We start from the raw sequence: 14900 nt of genomic DNA on the forward strand, positions 1-14900 counted from the left end.
TGAAACTGCTTAAACTAACACCTAATGATGCTGAAGATAATACCTATAATTGTGTGTGTATCATCATTTGATCTGTGTTATATTGGAACAGAGGAGACTACGTGGGGACTTGATTCAAGTCTTCAAAATCATGATCGACCACATCAAACCAGAGGAGCTTTTCCAGATCAGCAGGGACACACGCACCCGGGGACACATGGAAATTGGGCTTCAAGGCATTCGAGACAGAAAACAGGAGACACTTCTTCACACAGAGAGGCGTCACAATCTGAACAAACTCCCCAGCGATGTGGCTGAAGAGACAATGTGGGAACATTCAAAAACAGACTGGATAGGATCCTTGATCACTTAGTTATTAATGGACACCGAACGAGCACGATGGGGCGAATGGGCTCCTCTCGACTGCACACTGTCTTATGCTGTTATGTTCGAGTGTGCGAGTTATACAATTAGATAATTCCAGTCAATATTTTATAAAACCCCAGTATGTATTATTCACTTATATCATTTTGAATTCTGTTTAGAACTTCTACAAGGAGATCGAGAGAGAAGAAATGTACATCAGGTGAGTGACCTCGTTGTGTAACTGAACCCTAAATTGTTTACCATGTTAAGCTGACTTTTCTGTGAATATTGTTGAGTACGTCTTCCTCCTGTGTGTACCAAGAACTGGCGGGATTGATGTTGATTATACAAGAGGGGATGGGGACTGAGATGGGAAGGACTTTTAGGATGGAAATGAGAGTGAACGTCCATAAATAAAACGATAAATAAATTATGGTGAATATCTGTTTCTCTTGTCTGAAGCCTGGCTTTCCACTATAGGTCTAATCAGGCTCTTAAAGGGATTCTCAAGTCGGGGCGCAGCTTTGCATTTTATTGATTTAGTTAACCTTTAGACCACAGTAAATGTTTCGGCACTGAATAATTTTATAAATCATCTCGTATAGATCCCTCATTCGGGACTGGAGTGTTTACTAAAGCTGTAATAAGTTATGATGTTAAATATGCATCTTGGCGCTGACAATGAAGCGATCTGGGAAGTTTATATACATATATTAACATTTGAAAAGGGTCTCAGAGATGCAGATAAAGGGCTTTGTTTCTCTGTTGCGGGGTGATCTGGTCAAATGACTTTTTTTCTCTGGCAGGATGTGTTTATTGTGGCATTTGATGCATTAGGAGCTGATGTTAAAACTCGGCGTAATTACAGTTGATGCAGCTCGTTAGGACAGCGCTTTGTCTAAAGTTCCATTTGTCAAGGGATAATTAGAATAATAAATGGAAGCATATTCATACCTACTTCAGCGGTTTGCATATAAACAGAGTTAGCAACGATGCGGTTTCTTTACGTTCATAAAATAGCACATTTGTGTTGATGGAGTATTCGTAGTGTGAAAATAAAGAGTAGCCAGGGCAGGAGTGCGTTACCAAGCAGCCGTTCACTCTGCCGGTGTCCGCGGTGAGAAATGAGATTACAGAGACAGATATAGGATGGTGACACAATGCCCTCCCTGCCTTTCTGGGAAAGAAAATGATGAGGGAACAATCGTTTAAGCTGCAGGAACTTGGCATCACACCCCGTCAATGCCACAGCCCTGTGTGTGTGTTTGAATCACTTTCTCTAATAAAGATTGGATTCGATCCTAATTAAATACCCAGAGGCCTGCATCACCCTTCAGACAGGCAGAAGAATGTACTCTCCTCATCTGTAATATAGCTACAAATTATTATTATTTATTTTTGGCAGACGCCCTTATCCAGGGCGACAAACTATAAGCACAATACAAAGTGCAAAATACATCTGCCTAAAATTTGACCCCTTCGACTTAGTACTTGGTGGCAACACCCTTGTTGGCAATCACAGAGGTCAGACGTTTCTTGTAGTTGGCCACCAGGTTTGCACACATCTCAGGAGGGATTTTGTCCCACTCCTCTTTGCAGATCCTCTCCAAGTCATTAAGGTTTTGAGGCTGACGTTTGGCAACTCGAACCTTCAGCTCCCTCCACACATTTTCTATGGGATTAAGGTCTGGAGACTGGCTAGGCCACTCCAGGACCTTAATGTGCTTCTTCTTGAGCCACTCCTTTGTTGCCTTGGCTGTGTGTTTTGGGTCATTGTCATGCTGGAATACCCATCCACGACCCATTTTCAATGCCCTGGCTGAGGGAAGGAGGTTCTTGCCCAAGATTTGACAGTACATGGGCCCGTCCATCGTCCCTTTGATGCGGTGCAGTTGTCCTGTCCCCTTAGCAGAAAAACACCCCCAAAGCATAATGTTTCCACCTCCATGTTTGACGGTGGGGATGGTGTTCTTGGGGTCATTCCTCCTCCTCCAAACAGTTGATGCCAAAGAGCTCGAATGTGGTCTCATCTGACCACAACACTTTCACCCAGTTCTCCTCTGAATCATTCAGATGTTCATTGGCAAACTTCAGACAGGCCTGTACATGTGCTTTCTTGAGCAGGGGGACCTTGCGGGCGCTGCAGGATTTCAGTCCTTCACGGCGTAGTGTGTTACCAATTGTTTTCTTGGTGACTACGGTCCCAGCTGCCTTGAGATCATTAACAAGATCCTCCAGTGTAGTTCTGGGCCGATTCCTCACCGTTCTCATGATCATTGAAACTCCACGAGGTGAGATCTTGCATGGAGCCCCAGACCGAGGGAGACTGACAGTTATTTTGTGTTTCTTCCATTTGCGAATAATCGCACCAACTGTTGTCACCTTCTCACCAAGCTGCTTGGCGATGGTCTTGTAGCCCATTCCAGCCTTGTGTAGGTCTACAGTCTTGTCCCTGACATCCTTGGACAGCTCTTTGGTCTTGGCCATGGTGGAGAGTTTGGAATCTGATTGATTGATTGCTTCTGTGGACAGGTGTCTTTTATACAGGTAACGAGCTGAGATTAGGAGCACTCCCTTTAAGAGAGTGCTCCTAATCTCAGCTCGTTACCTGTATAAAAGACACCTGGGAGCCAGAAATCTTGCTGATTGATAGGGGATCAAATACTTATTTCCCTCGTTAACATGCAAATCAATGTATAACTTTTTTGAAATGCGTTTTTGTTGTTATTCTGTCTCTCACTGTTAAAATACACCTACCATTAAAATTATATACTAATAATTTCTTTGTCAGTGGGCAAACGTACAAAATCATCAGGGGATCAAATACTTTTTTCCCTCACTGTGTGTGTGTGTGTGTGTGTGTGTATAATGAGAGAAGGGAGAAATTAAAATTAAAATGTGTAATGCTGTTTGCTTTTTGGATTTCTCATTTGCACTGCTGTTTTCCCCCCACATCCTGACATTTATAAATTAACTTTTCTTTATTACATTCAGGTATCTTTACAAGCTCTGTGACCTGCACAAGGAGTGTGATAACTACACAGAGGCGGCCTACACACTCCTACTCCACGCCAAGCTCCTCAAGGTATTGCCAACGATAGAATCTTATTAAGCGTTGATTCAGACGCACGACGGCTACCGCTGAATTATAACGAGGCGCATGTGTGGGATGTATACAATCCTACGGCTTATTTTCCAAGCCAGTGTAGCATATACCTGTGTCTGTATGAATGATAGGTGTGCCGTAGGGGGATAGGAATTATTCCCAGTGTAAAATAGCGTTTGAAAATGTAATTGAGTGTGTGGAAAACTGCATTGTTAGTGCCGTTGAAATTGAATACCCCAGTATGTCATCTATACCTTCTTTATATTCAAGTTGTGGTGGCAGTTCCCTCCTCTCATCTCCAACCATCTTTTCAGGACTCATAATACAGTGTTGGTCAATTTCACCTGCTTCTCTGCTCCCAGCTAAACAGACAGCGAGCATGCACTGGCGGCTCCGTGAACCAAGTGAGATGAAAAATTTAATTAGAGCTGGCTGTCGGCATGCTGAATACTGATTGGCGGACAGACGCTCCGAAACCTGTAATAAACCGCTTACTGTGAAACGGAATCGGCGTCGCGGCTCACGAGGAGCAGTGAGCGTTCTGAGGGAATTATTTCATTTTAATTGCCGCAGTCTCGGTGTAACTTTGTGATTGAGTTCGAAATGGAGACAGTTACACAATCAGATTGATTTTTAGAGCAAAAACCTTTAATTTATGTATTTTCTCTCTTTATAATCTCTCTTTGTTATTGATCTGTTAATATTACCATCTGATGTACTGGTCTTATTGAAACCCCCATTGCTAATACTTGATCTATTCCCTGTAAGATCCAAGAAACCAACCCGATTCATTACATTCTGCGTCTGTGCAGCAAAATCGCAAAACGCCACTAAATTAACTACGTGAACTTGGCCGAATCTGCCTGTTTTCACCTCCATCATTTCCACAGCTGCTTTTTTGCTTTGATATTCGAGAACAACACGATTTGTCAATTATTCTGCTGGTGAAATTAAGCCGCGCTGACAAGCCTTTTTAAAGCGTTTCTTACAGCAGTTAATAAATCTGACCATAATCTCGAATTTGAGAGCAGCAAAAGATGGAAGCCGGTGCTTAATGTCCCTGTGTGCTTTTATGGCAACCTTTCATGTGCTGCAGTAACGCAGAGTGTGGTTTTTAAGTGAAAAACACCGCTGGGGGCTCCCATTGTACAGCTCAGGATCCCGTGGAAATCGTCTCGCTGATTTCCAGGAGGAGGTTGCACGACTAATCTGATGGATAATTATAACGGAGACGGTCCTGTGCATCAGGCACCAGTTTGTAGGTCAGCATAAATTGGTTTCTAATCTTTGCAGTTATTGTCAGTTTCGAGCAGGATGTGCAGCTCCTATTGCACAAGCCAATAACTCTGTTGACTTTGTGCAGCAGCTAAATGGTGTTGATTTGGTTATCATTTACGTCAAGCAGCTGTTGCTAGAATTGGTTTCTGGGGGGGGGGGGGAATAAAAAGTTTATTAACGTTTGCACCTGCACAGAGTGTTACAGATATGTTTGTTTAGGTATCGTGGCAATGAATGTGTTCTCTCCTAATTGGATTAGCCTTTGCAACAAAACAAGAACTTCGGTTTAAAATATTCTTTAATTTCATTTGTCCCCCTAATTTTTTAGACATAAATATTTGTTATGCAGACAATTAATAGATCGAGCAGAAGTAGTGGTCTTCTGTTTTTAAACAAAATACGTTGTTTAGCCATTTAGCCCAGCCCAAGCATTTTGCTCCACAAAATGTTGCAGGTATGAGGCTGTTTAATCTTTTTAAACTTCATTAGATGTTCTCTACTGGCTGTGTGGACAGATGTGTTGCCGAACGTGAGGCCCGACAACTTGGGCAGCTCACGGGGAGTTTTTGGCCGAGTGCGCCATTGCGTAAGTGTGGCTGATGTGTTATTTATTGCGTCTTTGCAGTGGTCGGAGGATGCCTGTGCAGCTCATCTGACTCAGCGGGACGGATACCACGCTTCAACCCAAGGACAACTGAAGGATCAGCTGTACCAAGAAATTATCAATTACTTTGACAAGGGCAAGGTAAGGAGAGAGAGAGAAGAGAAACAATTCAAATAATCTTTTAGACACCACTGACTTTTAAGGCTTCTTTGCATCAAAAGACCTTCAGGCTGTTTAGTGTAATTCATTCCTAACGTGCCTGGGCCTCGTGTGCCGGTGTGCCGAGTCATCATAGAGGAGAGTGTGTTAATTTCCAATCCCGCCCACCCCCCCCGTCTCCCGAGAGTTTCATTCCTTCTGAACACCACCTTTCCACCCCGATCGAGCCCCTGCATGCAAATCCCACCCGCTCGCCGGTAGGTAATCGTTTCTGTGTTTTATGAAGAGCGATAGTGAGGCTGTGAAATACTTCAGAGAGATATTTATAGACCGCCAGACTCTTTAAATTGCACTAATGAGTCAGGTTGTGTTAGTTGTGCAGCGTTAAGAGGAGACTCTCTTCTATAAAAAATGAAAACAATTAGAGAGAGGAGGGGAAAAAAGCAAATAAACTCATTGACACTGAAATGTGTTTGGTTGGGTTTTGTGGTCGGTTGGTTTTTACAAGGATCTCCTGTTCGGAAACAGAGCAGCAGAAGAAAACACTTTTTTTTTCTTCATGCGATTGAAGTTTGCTCAGGGAAGGGTATTGCACAGCCAAGGCTCTGACAGTGCGAGTGTCACTCTCACGCCTCCGAGAGTCTGTGCCCCTTTCCCCACGTATTATTTCCTCTGGTGCCACTTGAAGCCGCCGTGCCGGTGCCGAAGACATGGGGCCGCCGTTCCCGTGCCTGTGGGTGCCGTGCTAATCGCTGTGCCCTGTGAAGCGTGTAAAGAGGATGAGAGCAGATTCCTGCCGCCCCGCACACACTGCTGTGAAATGGGCTGTTGTGCGCTGCGCTGCACTCTGCTTATTACTGTTGTGTGCAGTCAGCGCTGCCAGGAAAGACCCGGTATTACTGACAGTGTGAGCTGACGGCTCTGATGCCTTTCACTGTGAGATATCCAGCAGGAGCAGGAGTCAGTGGGCAGAGCGCAAATGATTGAGACTGTCTTTTTAAGGCTAAGACTAAGGCTCCTCTGCCTCCGAGAGAAATGGCTGAGCTGGAAGACAGTGATTGTCTTAGCAGAGGCTCATCATATGTCTGATTCACTCACTAACTCAATCCACTTGGCTTTTAGAGATGGGGATGTTTAATTTATTTATAAAACTGCAGACCTGAGATCAAATTTCATCCCTTGTTTTGTACATGGATCAAAACCGATTCTGTAATAAAGGGTTTCTTCAGGGTTTATCTCACTCAAATAATAATGACTTTGACGTACTGCAACATTTCCCAACCAACCCTGTCCCCACTTAGCTTTGCTCACTCTCCGCCACATCGATCTGGCAGTCGATCTACCTTCGGTTCCTCCAGTGCTCTGATATTGGCAATCTCTTGACGGTTAAATCTGTTCCCACCACGTCTATAAAAAAAGTTCAACAGATTGGCTGCACTTGTTTCCTTTCAACGAATGGAGGTCTAACCTGTCTTACTGTATTACATCTACTGACGAGAGAGCTTACAGTGACTCTTTCAATGGGATTGATCTCTGCGATGCATATTAATCATAAATGCAGCCCCCCCCGACAAGACTGGCTTCATGGGTTTTGTGTGCGCGCCTCGTGTTGAAACCAACGGCTGACCTATTTTAAGAGTTCTGACAGAGGAGAGAGGATGCTTACAGCTAAAATGCTTTGCAGTAATAATTATTTGCTTCAGTGCCAAAATTGCCATTCCTAAATGGCATCTAAATGTCTGCAAAAGTGCAATGCAAGAAATGAATCTGTTTCCAAAAATAGAAGGAATACATCGCTCTACCACGAGTCAATATTAAGAAAATTTCAAAAGCTAGCTTGGAACAGAAAGTGTATTAGTGTCATTGTTACTGTTTTATTTGTATGCATGTAGTTTTTTTAATTTAGACATCTTCTTTAATTGATCTGTTAAGAACATTAATGTAAAGGAAGCTGAGCAGACACTGTGCTGGTTATGATGTCCAATGAATAGAAATCGGTCATGCTAATAAATGCAACATTATCAACATCATCAAAGCAAAGATAATGATGTCCATTTATTCAGGATACCTGTGTGAGCTGTAATTATGTTCTCTTTGTTTGTGTGTTAATTAGATGTGGGAAGAGGCCATTATATTGGGAAAAGAACTTGCAGAACAGTATGAAAATGAAATGTTTGACTTTGAACAGCTCAGCACACTGTTGGTAAGTAAATCCCACCTATGTTTTCATTTTGCTTTCTTCTCCAAATACTGTAATTGTTTTTTCTTCTTCTCCAAATAAATAATACAGATGTTTTTTTTCAGGATATTGATTGTCATTTTGAGAAAAAGTAATTTTAAAACCGTGGTTGAAGCCAGAACATTTGTAGTAGAGTACAATTATAGGCAATCCTAAAGAAAGTATACAACAGATCTATTTTGAACACACATTTTGAGCAAAAACATTTCAGTATCACTTTAAAAATAAATGTCTATTCATACCTTTTAGGATACAGAAATCTTTTAAAATAAATATTATTTGTATATTAGAGGATAAACAATCAGGTTTACTTTAAGTAAGCTTTACAGAAATACATTTAAAGGCAGAATCCTTTGATGCAGTTTTTATGGGTAATTTTCTGTATTTATCGTCTATTTTGTGTTGCATAGAATCAGCTTAGCTTTAAAAGTGACTGCTATTACTAACAGCAGGACTGAATATGGGTCTGGGCTCTGAGCAGGCGCTGCACAGAGGGGTATATTTGTCCAGCAGTGTTTTGGGTAAAACGTAATGAAATGTCAGCTGTTATTACAGTAAATCACAGACCCAAGCTGTGCTGAATGTGAAGCGTTCTCTCCTCAGAGGAAGCAGGCGCAGTTCTACGAGAACATCGTGAAAGTGATCAGACCCAAGCCCGATTACTTCGCCGTGGGATACTACGGCCAGGGGTTTCCCTCCTTCCTGCGGGTAAGGGCACGTCAGCGTCTCATTCCTCTCCCCGACACGTGGGCAGCTCGAAGCCTTTCCCATCAGACGGGGATCTCGAGCGCAATGTGGGCAGGACGCCCGCAAATATGTCTGTAAATATCAGTGTGGCTGTCTTTAGATGTTGTTTTTTTTTTTTCGGGGGGGTTCTTCTCCCTGAACTCCTCAGCTTGCCAGCGCTAGAAAAATAAAATAAAAACGTGAATGATTAATTAAGGCATTATCATTTTCTGGTGGTTTTCTCCTGGGAATCAAAAAAAAGTTATTTCTAGATATAAAAGTAGATTAATCTTTGGAGATTATTTTCTGCTTAGAGTCACTGATGTAAAACATAGCCAAATTAAACATTGTGCCAAAACAATGAATGAGAGATTTCCACCCATTCATAGCTAGATTGTTTTTGTGCAGTCTTTCTCACGCTGGAATTCTTAAGAATAGATGATTCTGCATATAAATCTATTTCCTGATCAGTTTTAATTGGGTTGTGTATCTGAGGGTGGTGATGTTGTATTATTTCTTATTTGAGTGTATCAGTTTTAAAGCAGTTGTATGGTTTCTGAAAGTATAGAGTGTAACTTTAAAGTTCTCTCCATCTGCTATCGCAATCTGTGGAGTCGTTTGTCGTAACTGCTGTAGAGAAATGGTGGATAATATCATTAACCTTCAGTGCACATAAAACATCCACTGGGCTGATGGTTATGGCCGTCTCCATATTGTAAGTGTCATTTTTCGATATTGCAGCTCTGGCTGATATAATGCGCTGACACTTTGACTCCCCACTGCAGCCGAACTGAACGAAATGGATGTCTCTCGTTTTTCTGTTTGCTCTCTTTAGCTGTATGTCTGCGGCCGGCTTCACGATTCCTCGCCTCATATGATGCACACGTTCTTCTCAGTTTTTCTCAGTCTAGTGGGATGCTACCAGCATGCTTTAATGTTTCCTTCTCTTAATGGTACCTGCATCACTGATGTGGCGGTGCTGTTGGTGGTTAGGAGAGCTCTGTGTAAATGAAAGGACAGTGTGTAGTCCTGGGGTTCGGATTAAAGGTGTTTTTTCAGTTTGTAGTTGCGGCGCGGAGAGTCATTGATAAAGCTTTCGCAAGACTTATCTCCCTCCCTGTTCCCTGGAGCCAATGACAAGGCTATAGTTGGACTGGAGAGGAAGGAATAAATAGCTCTAATTTTAACTCCTAAAGGTGGTGGATAAAGCAGCACTCATTAGTGCCATGACTTCTGAAATCCATGCAGCTTGTGTGAACAAGATGACAAATCTTTGATTCTGTGTCCAGCGTTGATAGGATTGTGGGCAGATTCTTTAATTTGAAAGATGTTTAACACACGTTTAATTAACTTTTCTATCACATTAATTATCACGTGTCTTCGAAATGAAACAAATAGACATCATAGTGTTATCTTTGTTGCATTGTTTGCGCTAGGCCAGGTCAGTCTGTTATTGTACATACTTATAACATGGTAACTACACATGTATAAAGTGTATAATACAGGTACAGTGGTCCCAACCTAAAAAATATTAACTGGAAAACAATAACTTAATGTATATTTAAGAAAAACGTGACAGAATGCATGGAGAATACCATATTAGTATTTTAGCTACTTTGTTTCCAGAGTAAGATTTATATACTGACACAATGCAAGGTTTATGATCTTCTTTTTAAATGTTTATTCTTTCTGAATGATAGAAAGGTGCTGCTTTAAATGCATCCAGTCTGACGTCAAATCTACGTGTTCTCCATGCTCCGTAAAACATGGATGTTAGTTCGTCCTTTAGATCTAATCTTGAGATCGACTCAGGCCGGTATTGTGTGTCGGGTTCCTCAGGGTGAGGTATTGGGCTCGTCTGTGCGAAGGGGACATTGAATCTTTCTGCAGTGCATAAATAAATGTTTGTGACACTTAATTCCACATTTTCACAGACTCACAATAGATTAACAGCAATAAAACTTTGTGCCTTGATTATGAAGATTCCTCTTTTTTAAGTACATTTATAATGATGAGTAGTAATAGTAATTTTAGTCTGGTTCTTTAATACTTTACTATACTTTAGTGGGGGAAAAAAAGCAAAGAATATAAGTAAGGCTAAGAAGATACGGAGTAAACAAACCTCAAATGGACGCCTGCTGTTTCTAATCCAATAATTTCTTAGGAGAATTTAGGAATATTCTTGTTCTGTTGAATTGGAACTTTTTAAATACTTTTTATATATAAAGAAAGTCAGATTTACATTCATCTCCTCGTTTGTTTTGTTGTGTTTCATCGTGTTAGAGATTATAAAGCTTCACATTTGGGGATGCATGAAATTTGTATTGAGAATTCAATCAAATGCCTCTTTCTCAGGTCTGCAGCGCAAGAAAAGCACAGAGAGAATCAATGTTTCTGAGAGAGCAGAGCACGCCCACATCCCCCCCACTTCCAACCACCATTCACTGCCGGGATCTTATTCTTCAAATATTAAATTGCCACAGGCCAAGTTATGTGTTTGCTTATTTAGCTCCAATTCTCGGAATGAAAATCCATCGCAGAGACTAAATTTCAGCGCTTTTATCAGCAGTCAGGACTCTCACCTCCTGACTCTCTCTGTCATCTCTTGGGATCTTAATTTTCCCCTCGTCTTGTCCTTTGATTCCCTTTCATCCTGTAAATATTGCAGGCTTTGGTTATTTAGCTCTGTTAAAGGTCAGCAGATATAGATTTTCTTTGTATTATTATTATTTTAATTATCATTGTAAAAAAGCTTTTAAGTTACAGTTGACTGAAATGAAAACATTAGAGGATTATTTGTTATCTGAAATCAAATCATCTTGCTCTCTCTCTCATATAATTGATTGTAGGCAAACACAAAATATGCATTTTGTTTCTGTATCCGTGTTATCTGTAATGTATTTAAGCCCCTTGCTCCTCTTCTGTAGTAAAAGAGGTTAAAAAAAAAAAAGAGAAATTGTCGTCTGTGAAGCGTGTTGTGATATTACAGCACCTCCAGCTCAAATTAATAAGGCCTCGGAGAATCTCAGATGAGATTAAGGGGCATCTTTCAGCCGGTAGACGCACAACATGCCTGATCGCTGATGTATCGTTAAGGTAGGCCACAGTATTTATTGGGACAATCAATAACTGAAGTGAAAGCTGGAAAGAGCAATACAAAATCAGACACCGACTATAGCTTCTGGAAGAGTGTAACTCCTGAAAGTGACATTGAATTGGAAACTTTCTGCTTGTTTTGTGATGGTGGTGGTGTTCGCATTGTTGTGGTGTGTGGCTGTGTTTGTGATCGACCAATCGTGGCACAACACAGCGATTCTTTTTTAATAACAAAACCATATAGAGCGAGCACTTATTAATGCATCTGTTGGATTTCATAATCTATAAGTAGTATGTGTGTTTTTTGTAACTCCCACCAACCTCTTCATTTCCAGGAGAACAAAATTGTAATTAAGCATTAATGGTAAATGGGAATAAAAGCAATAGAAGATCTGCACCCCATACAGATTCAAAGCCCATTAAGTATATTTGTCTTGTTTGTTTTTGTAATTGTTTTCTGTCAATAATAAACACTAAGGTGGCCGTCATTTCTTAATTGTATTTATTTTGCTGAGGCTTTGTAGTTTAACTCGACCCCCTCTGACTTGACTTCAGTCGACTCTCGGCTAGGAAATTATTCAAACGCGTTTCATAACCGCCGCTTTGCAAAATCTGAAGTTCCTTTTGTTTTAATGAGATGTGCTTCGTAACGGGGAACATTTTTAAGAGGAATTAATGTACTTCGGAACAAAGACCGAGGATCTCTCTTTGAACGAGCGATGGTAATAAAACAGAAAGTGTGTTTAATGAGGGCGAGTGTGTTTGCGGTTCTCCGCAGTCGAGCTCATTTAATACTGCGGGTCGGTCTCGTTGTGTAGTGTTGAGTTTGTGTGTAATTTAGTCATAACTGAAGTAGTGGCCAAGTGATTGTACGTCCTAATAAATGGGAGTGTGGGAATGTGATTGCTTTGTGAAGCTGACCTGCTGCGGTTTGTGTTTTTACACACAATTATGCCACGGGGACAAGAGATTAAACCAGAGTTGGTTGACATAAAGAGGGATCTTAAGGTAATTTTTTGTTCGGCACATTTCAGAAAGCAGTATTCGGAGTAGGTTTCAAAATGGCACCCAAGCAATTCACACTGCACAGCGAGATGAAACTATAAACGTAATTATCTCTCAGGTTTTGGTAAATAAATCTTCATCCAGTTTGATCTTGTCTGCCTTTGTGCCAAATTGTTATAGAACCATCCTACGTAACATAAAATGTGTAAAATGTATATTTCTGCCTCTTTCAATACTCAAACTGCTGTTGTCAATATGTTCTTGGTGGGAGTGTCTGTATTTGTACAATGCAGTGTGTGCTTCTAAAAATAGGGTTTGTGTGTCTATTCCCTTCACACCGTTAAAATCCATCTGGAGGGCATTCAATCCGCCAATTCGGTAAAATGCCAGCGTTTTTTGGGAGTCAGAAATGACCTCAGATCTCAGTGGCAAATATATGGAAAGAATCCAAGAGTTTCTTCTGTCACATTACTTCCAGGTCCTTGATATGCAGATTATGATGATGTAGTTAGAATTTAACATTTTAATTAAAACGTGCTGACGAAATTGCGTGCATCGGTCCTGGATCGTCTTGCTTGTTTTTCTATATATTAGTTTTTTCCATTCTTGTCAGTGCCGATGGATTCCAGAGCATCTGTTCTCTTACCATAATGACTAATGATGGATTACTTGGCCGACCCATGACCTCTCTGTGTTGTTCCCTGCCTCTTATGTCTTTTTAATTGCCTTCCCTCAATTCAGATCTCCGTATATTGGTTTTCGTCCTGCTAATTCAATCTTATTGAGAAGCGTCAGTGGCCGTACAACTGTATAAATAACCCAGACCAGACGAAATAATTAGTCCTGTGGATGGTTTGCATGTTTCGGGTATGAATTAGGATCAAATGCCGGGGCGGTGGAGTGGTGGAGAAGGAGACGAGCAGTGCAGTTTTGTCGTGGAAGTTGTGAACATTGCTGTGAAAGGGAATCGCTTTTTGTGTTTGTAGTGTTACACTACAGAAAATATCTCTAAACCACCGGCAAAAGATTCCCTCGTTAAGTGAATATTCATCATTCGTCATTCCAGTCTTCTTTCTTTTCCATCTAATCAACAAAAGTACATAATTTTCTGTTGAATGTTTGCCCAGATTATTGCTGTTATGAACAACCTCTTCTTATTGTCCGTTTGTTGACGGACACACTCTCTCTCTCTCTCTCTCTGCAGAACAAAATGTTCATATACCGAGGTAAGGAGTACGAGCGGCGCGAAGACTTTGAGGCCCGACTGCTCACCCAATTCCCCAACGCGGAGAAAATGAAGACGTCAACGCCTCCCAGCGAGGAAATTAAAAGCTCCCCAGCGCAGTGTATCCTTGCTGTGTGTGTAAACGTTCAGAAAGACTGGTGAGAGCGAGGGGTGTCTCCAACCCCTACTTCCAGACGCCGGGGTCTGATGGTTTCCATTCCCACCAAACACTTCTTTAATTGGACCCTTGTTTGAATTGTCTAATTAGAAAATTATTTTTTGATGCTGGAGATTTCCAGTTACCAGTTAAAATTAATTGAAAGAGTTAAAGTAGCTTCTAATCTGGGAATTCCTATAAGAAGTAATAATAATAATAATTGAAAGGTTCAAATTAACCTTATGTGTCTTTCAGCTGGAACCAAAACCATAATAAGTATTGAAGAAACACATCTAGAAACCCTTTTAAACCGGGAAAGAACAGAAAACCTGTTTGAAGCAACGAAGTGGGAAAGTTCTATCCTCCTCTGAAGATTATACACGCTTTTGTAATCTTACTGTTCCTCATCTGAAACACTTTTAAGATAAAAAAAAACGTGTAAATTGATTTGAAATGTGTTGGAAACACCTCGAGTCTTCCCTCCCAATTATTATCTTGCAAGTTAGCTTTTATTTTTAGTGCCTGTTGTTTCGCCTTTCTCTGCCTTATGATTTGCCTTTAACCTCCGACACAGACATCCAGTGTTTCACGGTGAAGCCCATCCTTGAGCTGCCGCCGAAGTTTCAGAACAAGCCGGTGTCGGAGCAGATCGTGAGGTAACGGCTTCTCCAGGCCGAGTCCGGACTGAGGACGTCTGTAATGTGTTGCTCTCTGATGCTGTTAAAGTGAAGAATGGCTGTGACACCTGTTTACCGCTGTTATCTGTAATAATATCAGCTGTACGCATCTCATCGACGTATTTTAAAATGTTTCAGATGATGAACGCATTCATGCGAAGTACGTCGCTATTATATTGAAGTGTCTGTTCTCAGGGGCATTTATTTTGAGGTGTAAATCAATTCCCCGTCCCTTTGTTTCGTTTTAACTCCGGGCCCAGGTGTCACGGGTCCCGTAGCTCCG

General features: G+C 41.2%; 1 protein-coding gene across 5 annotated transcripts in view; it reads left to right on the forward strand.

The window, feature by feature from the left end:
* Positions 1-14900, forward strand: part of dock1 (dedicator of cytokinesis 1) — a 238902-nt gene that overhangs the window by 194841 nt on the left and 29161 nt on the right. For all 5 annotated transcript variants that reach the window (XM_066693808.1, XM_066693809.1, XM_066693807.1 and 2 more), the window contains exons 36-42: positions 525-565; positions 3340-3430; positions 5355-5474; positions 7606-7695; positions 8335-8439; positions 13763-13904; positions 14515-14596. In XM_066693808.1, the coding sequence (XP_066549905.1) occupies positions 525-565; positions 3340-3430; positions 5355-5474; positions 7606-7695; positions 8335-8439; positions 13763-13904; positions 14515-14596 (671 nt within the window). The remainder of the gene's footprint in view (positions 1-524; positions 566-3339; positions 3431-5354; positions 5475-7605; positions 7696-8334; positions 8440-13762; positions 13905-14514; positions 14597-14900) is intronic.

This window comes from Amia ocellicauda, chromosome 20 (assembly GCF_036373705.1).
Source record: "Amia ocellicauda isolate fAmiCal2 chromosome 20, fAmiCal2.hap1, whole genome shotgun sequence".
Classification (NCBI taxonomy): Eukaryota; Metazoa; Chordata; class Actinopteri; order Amiiformes; family Amiidae; genus Amia; species Amia ocellicauda.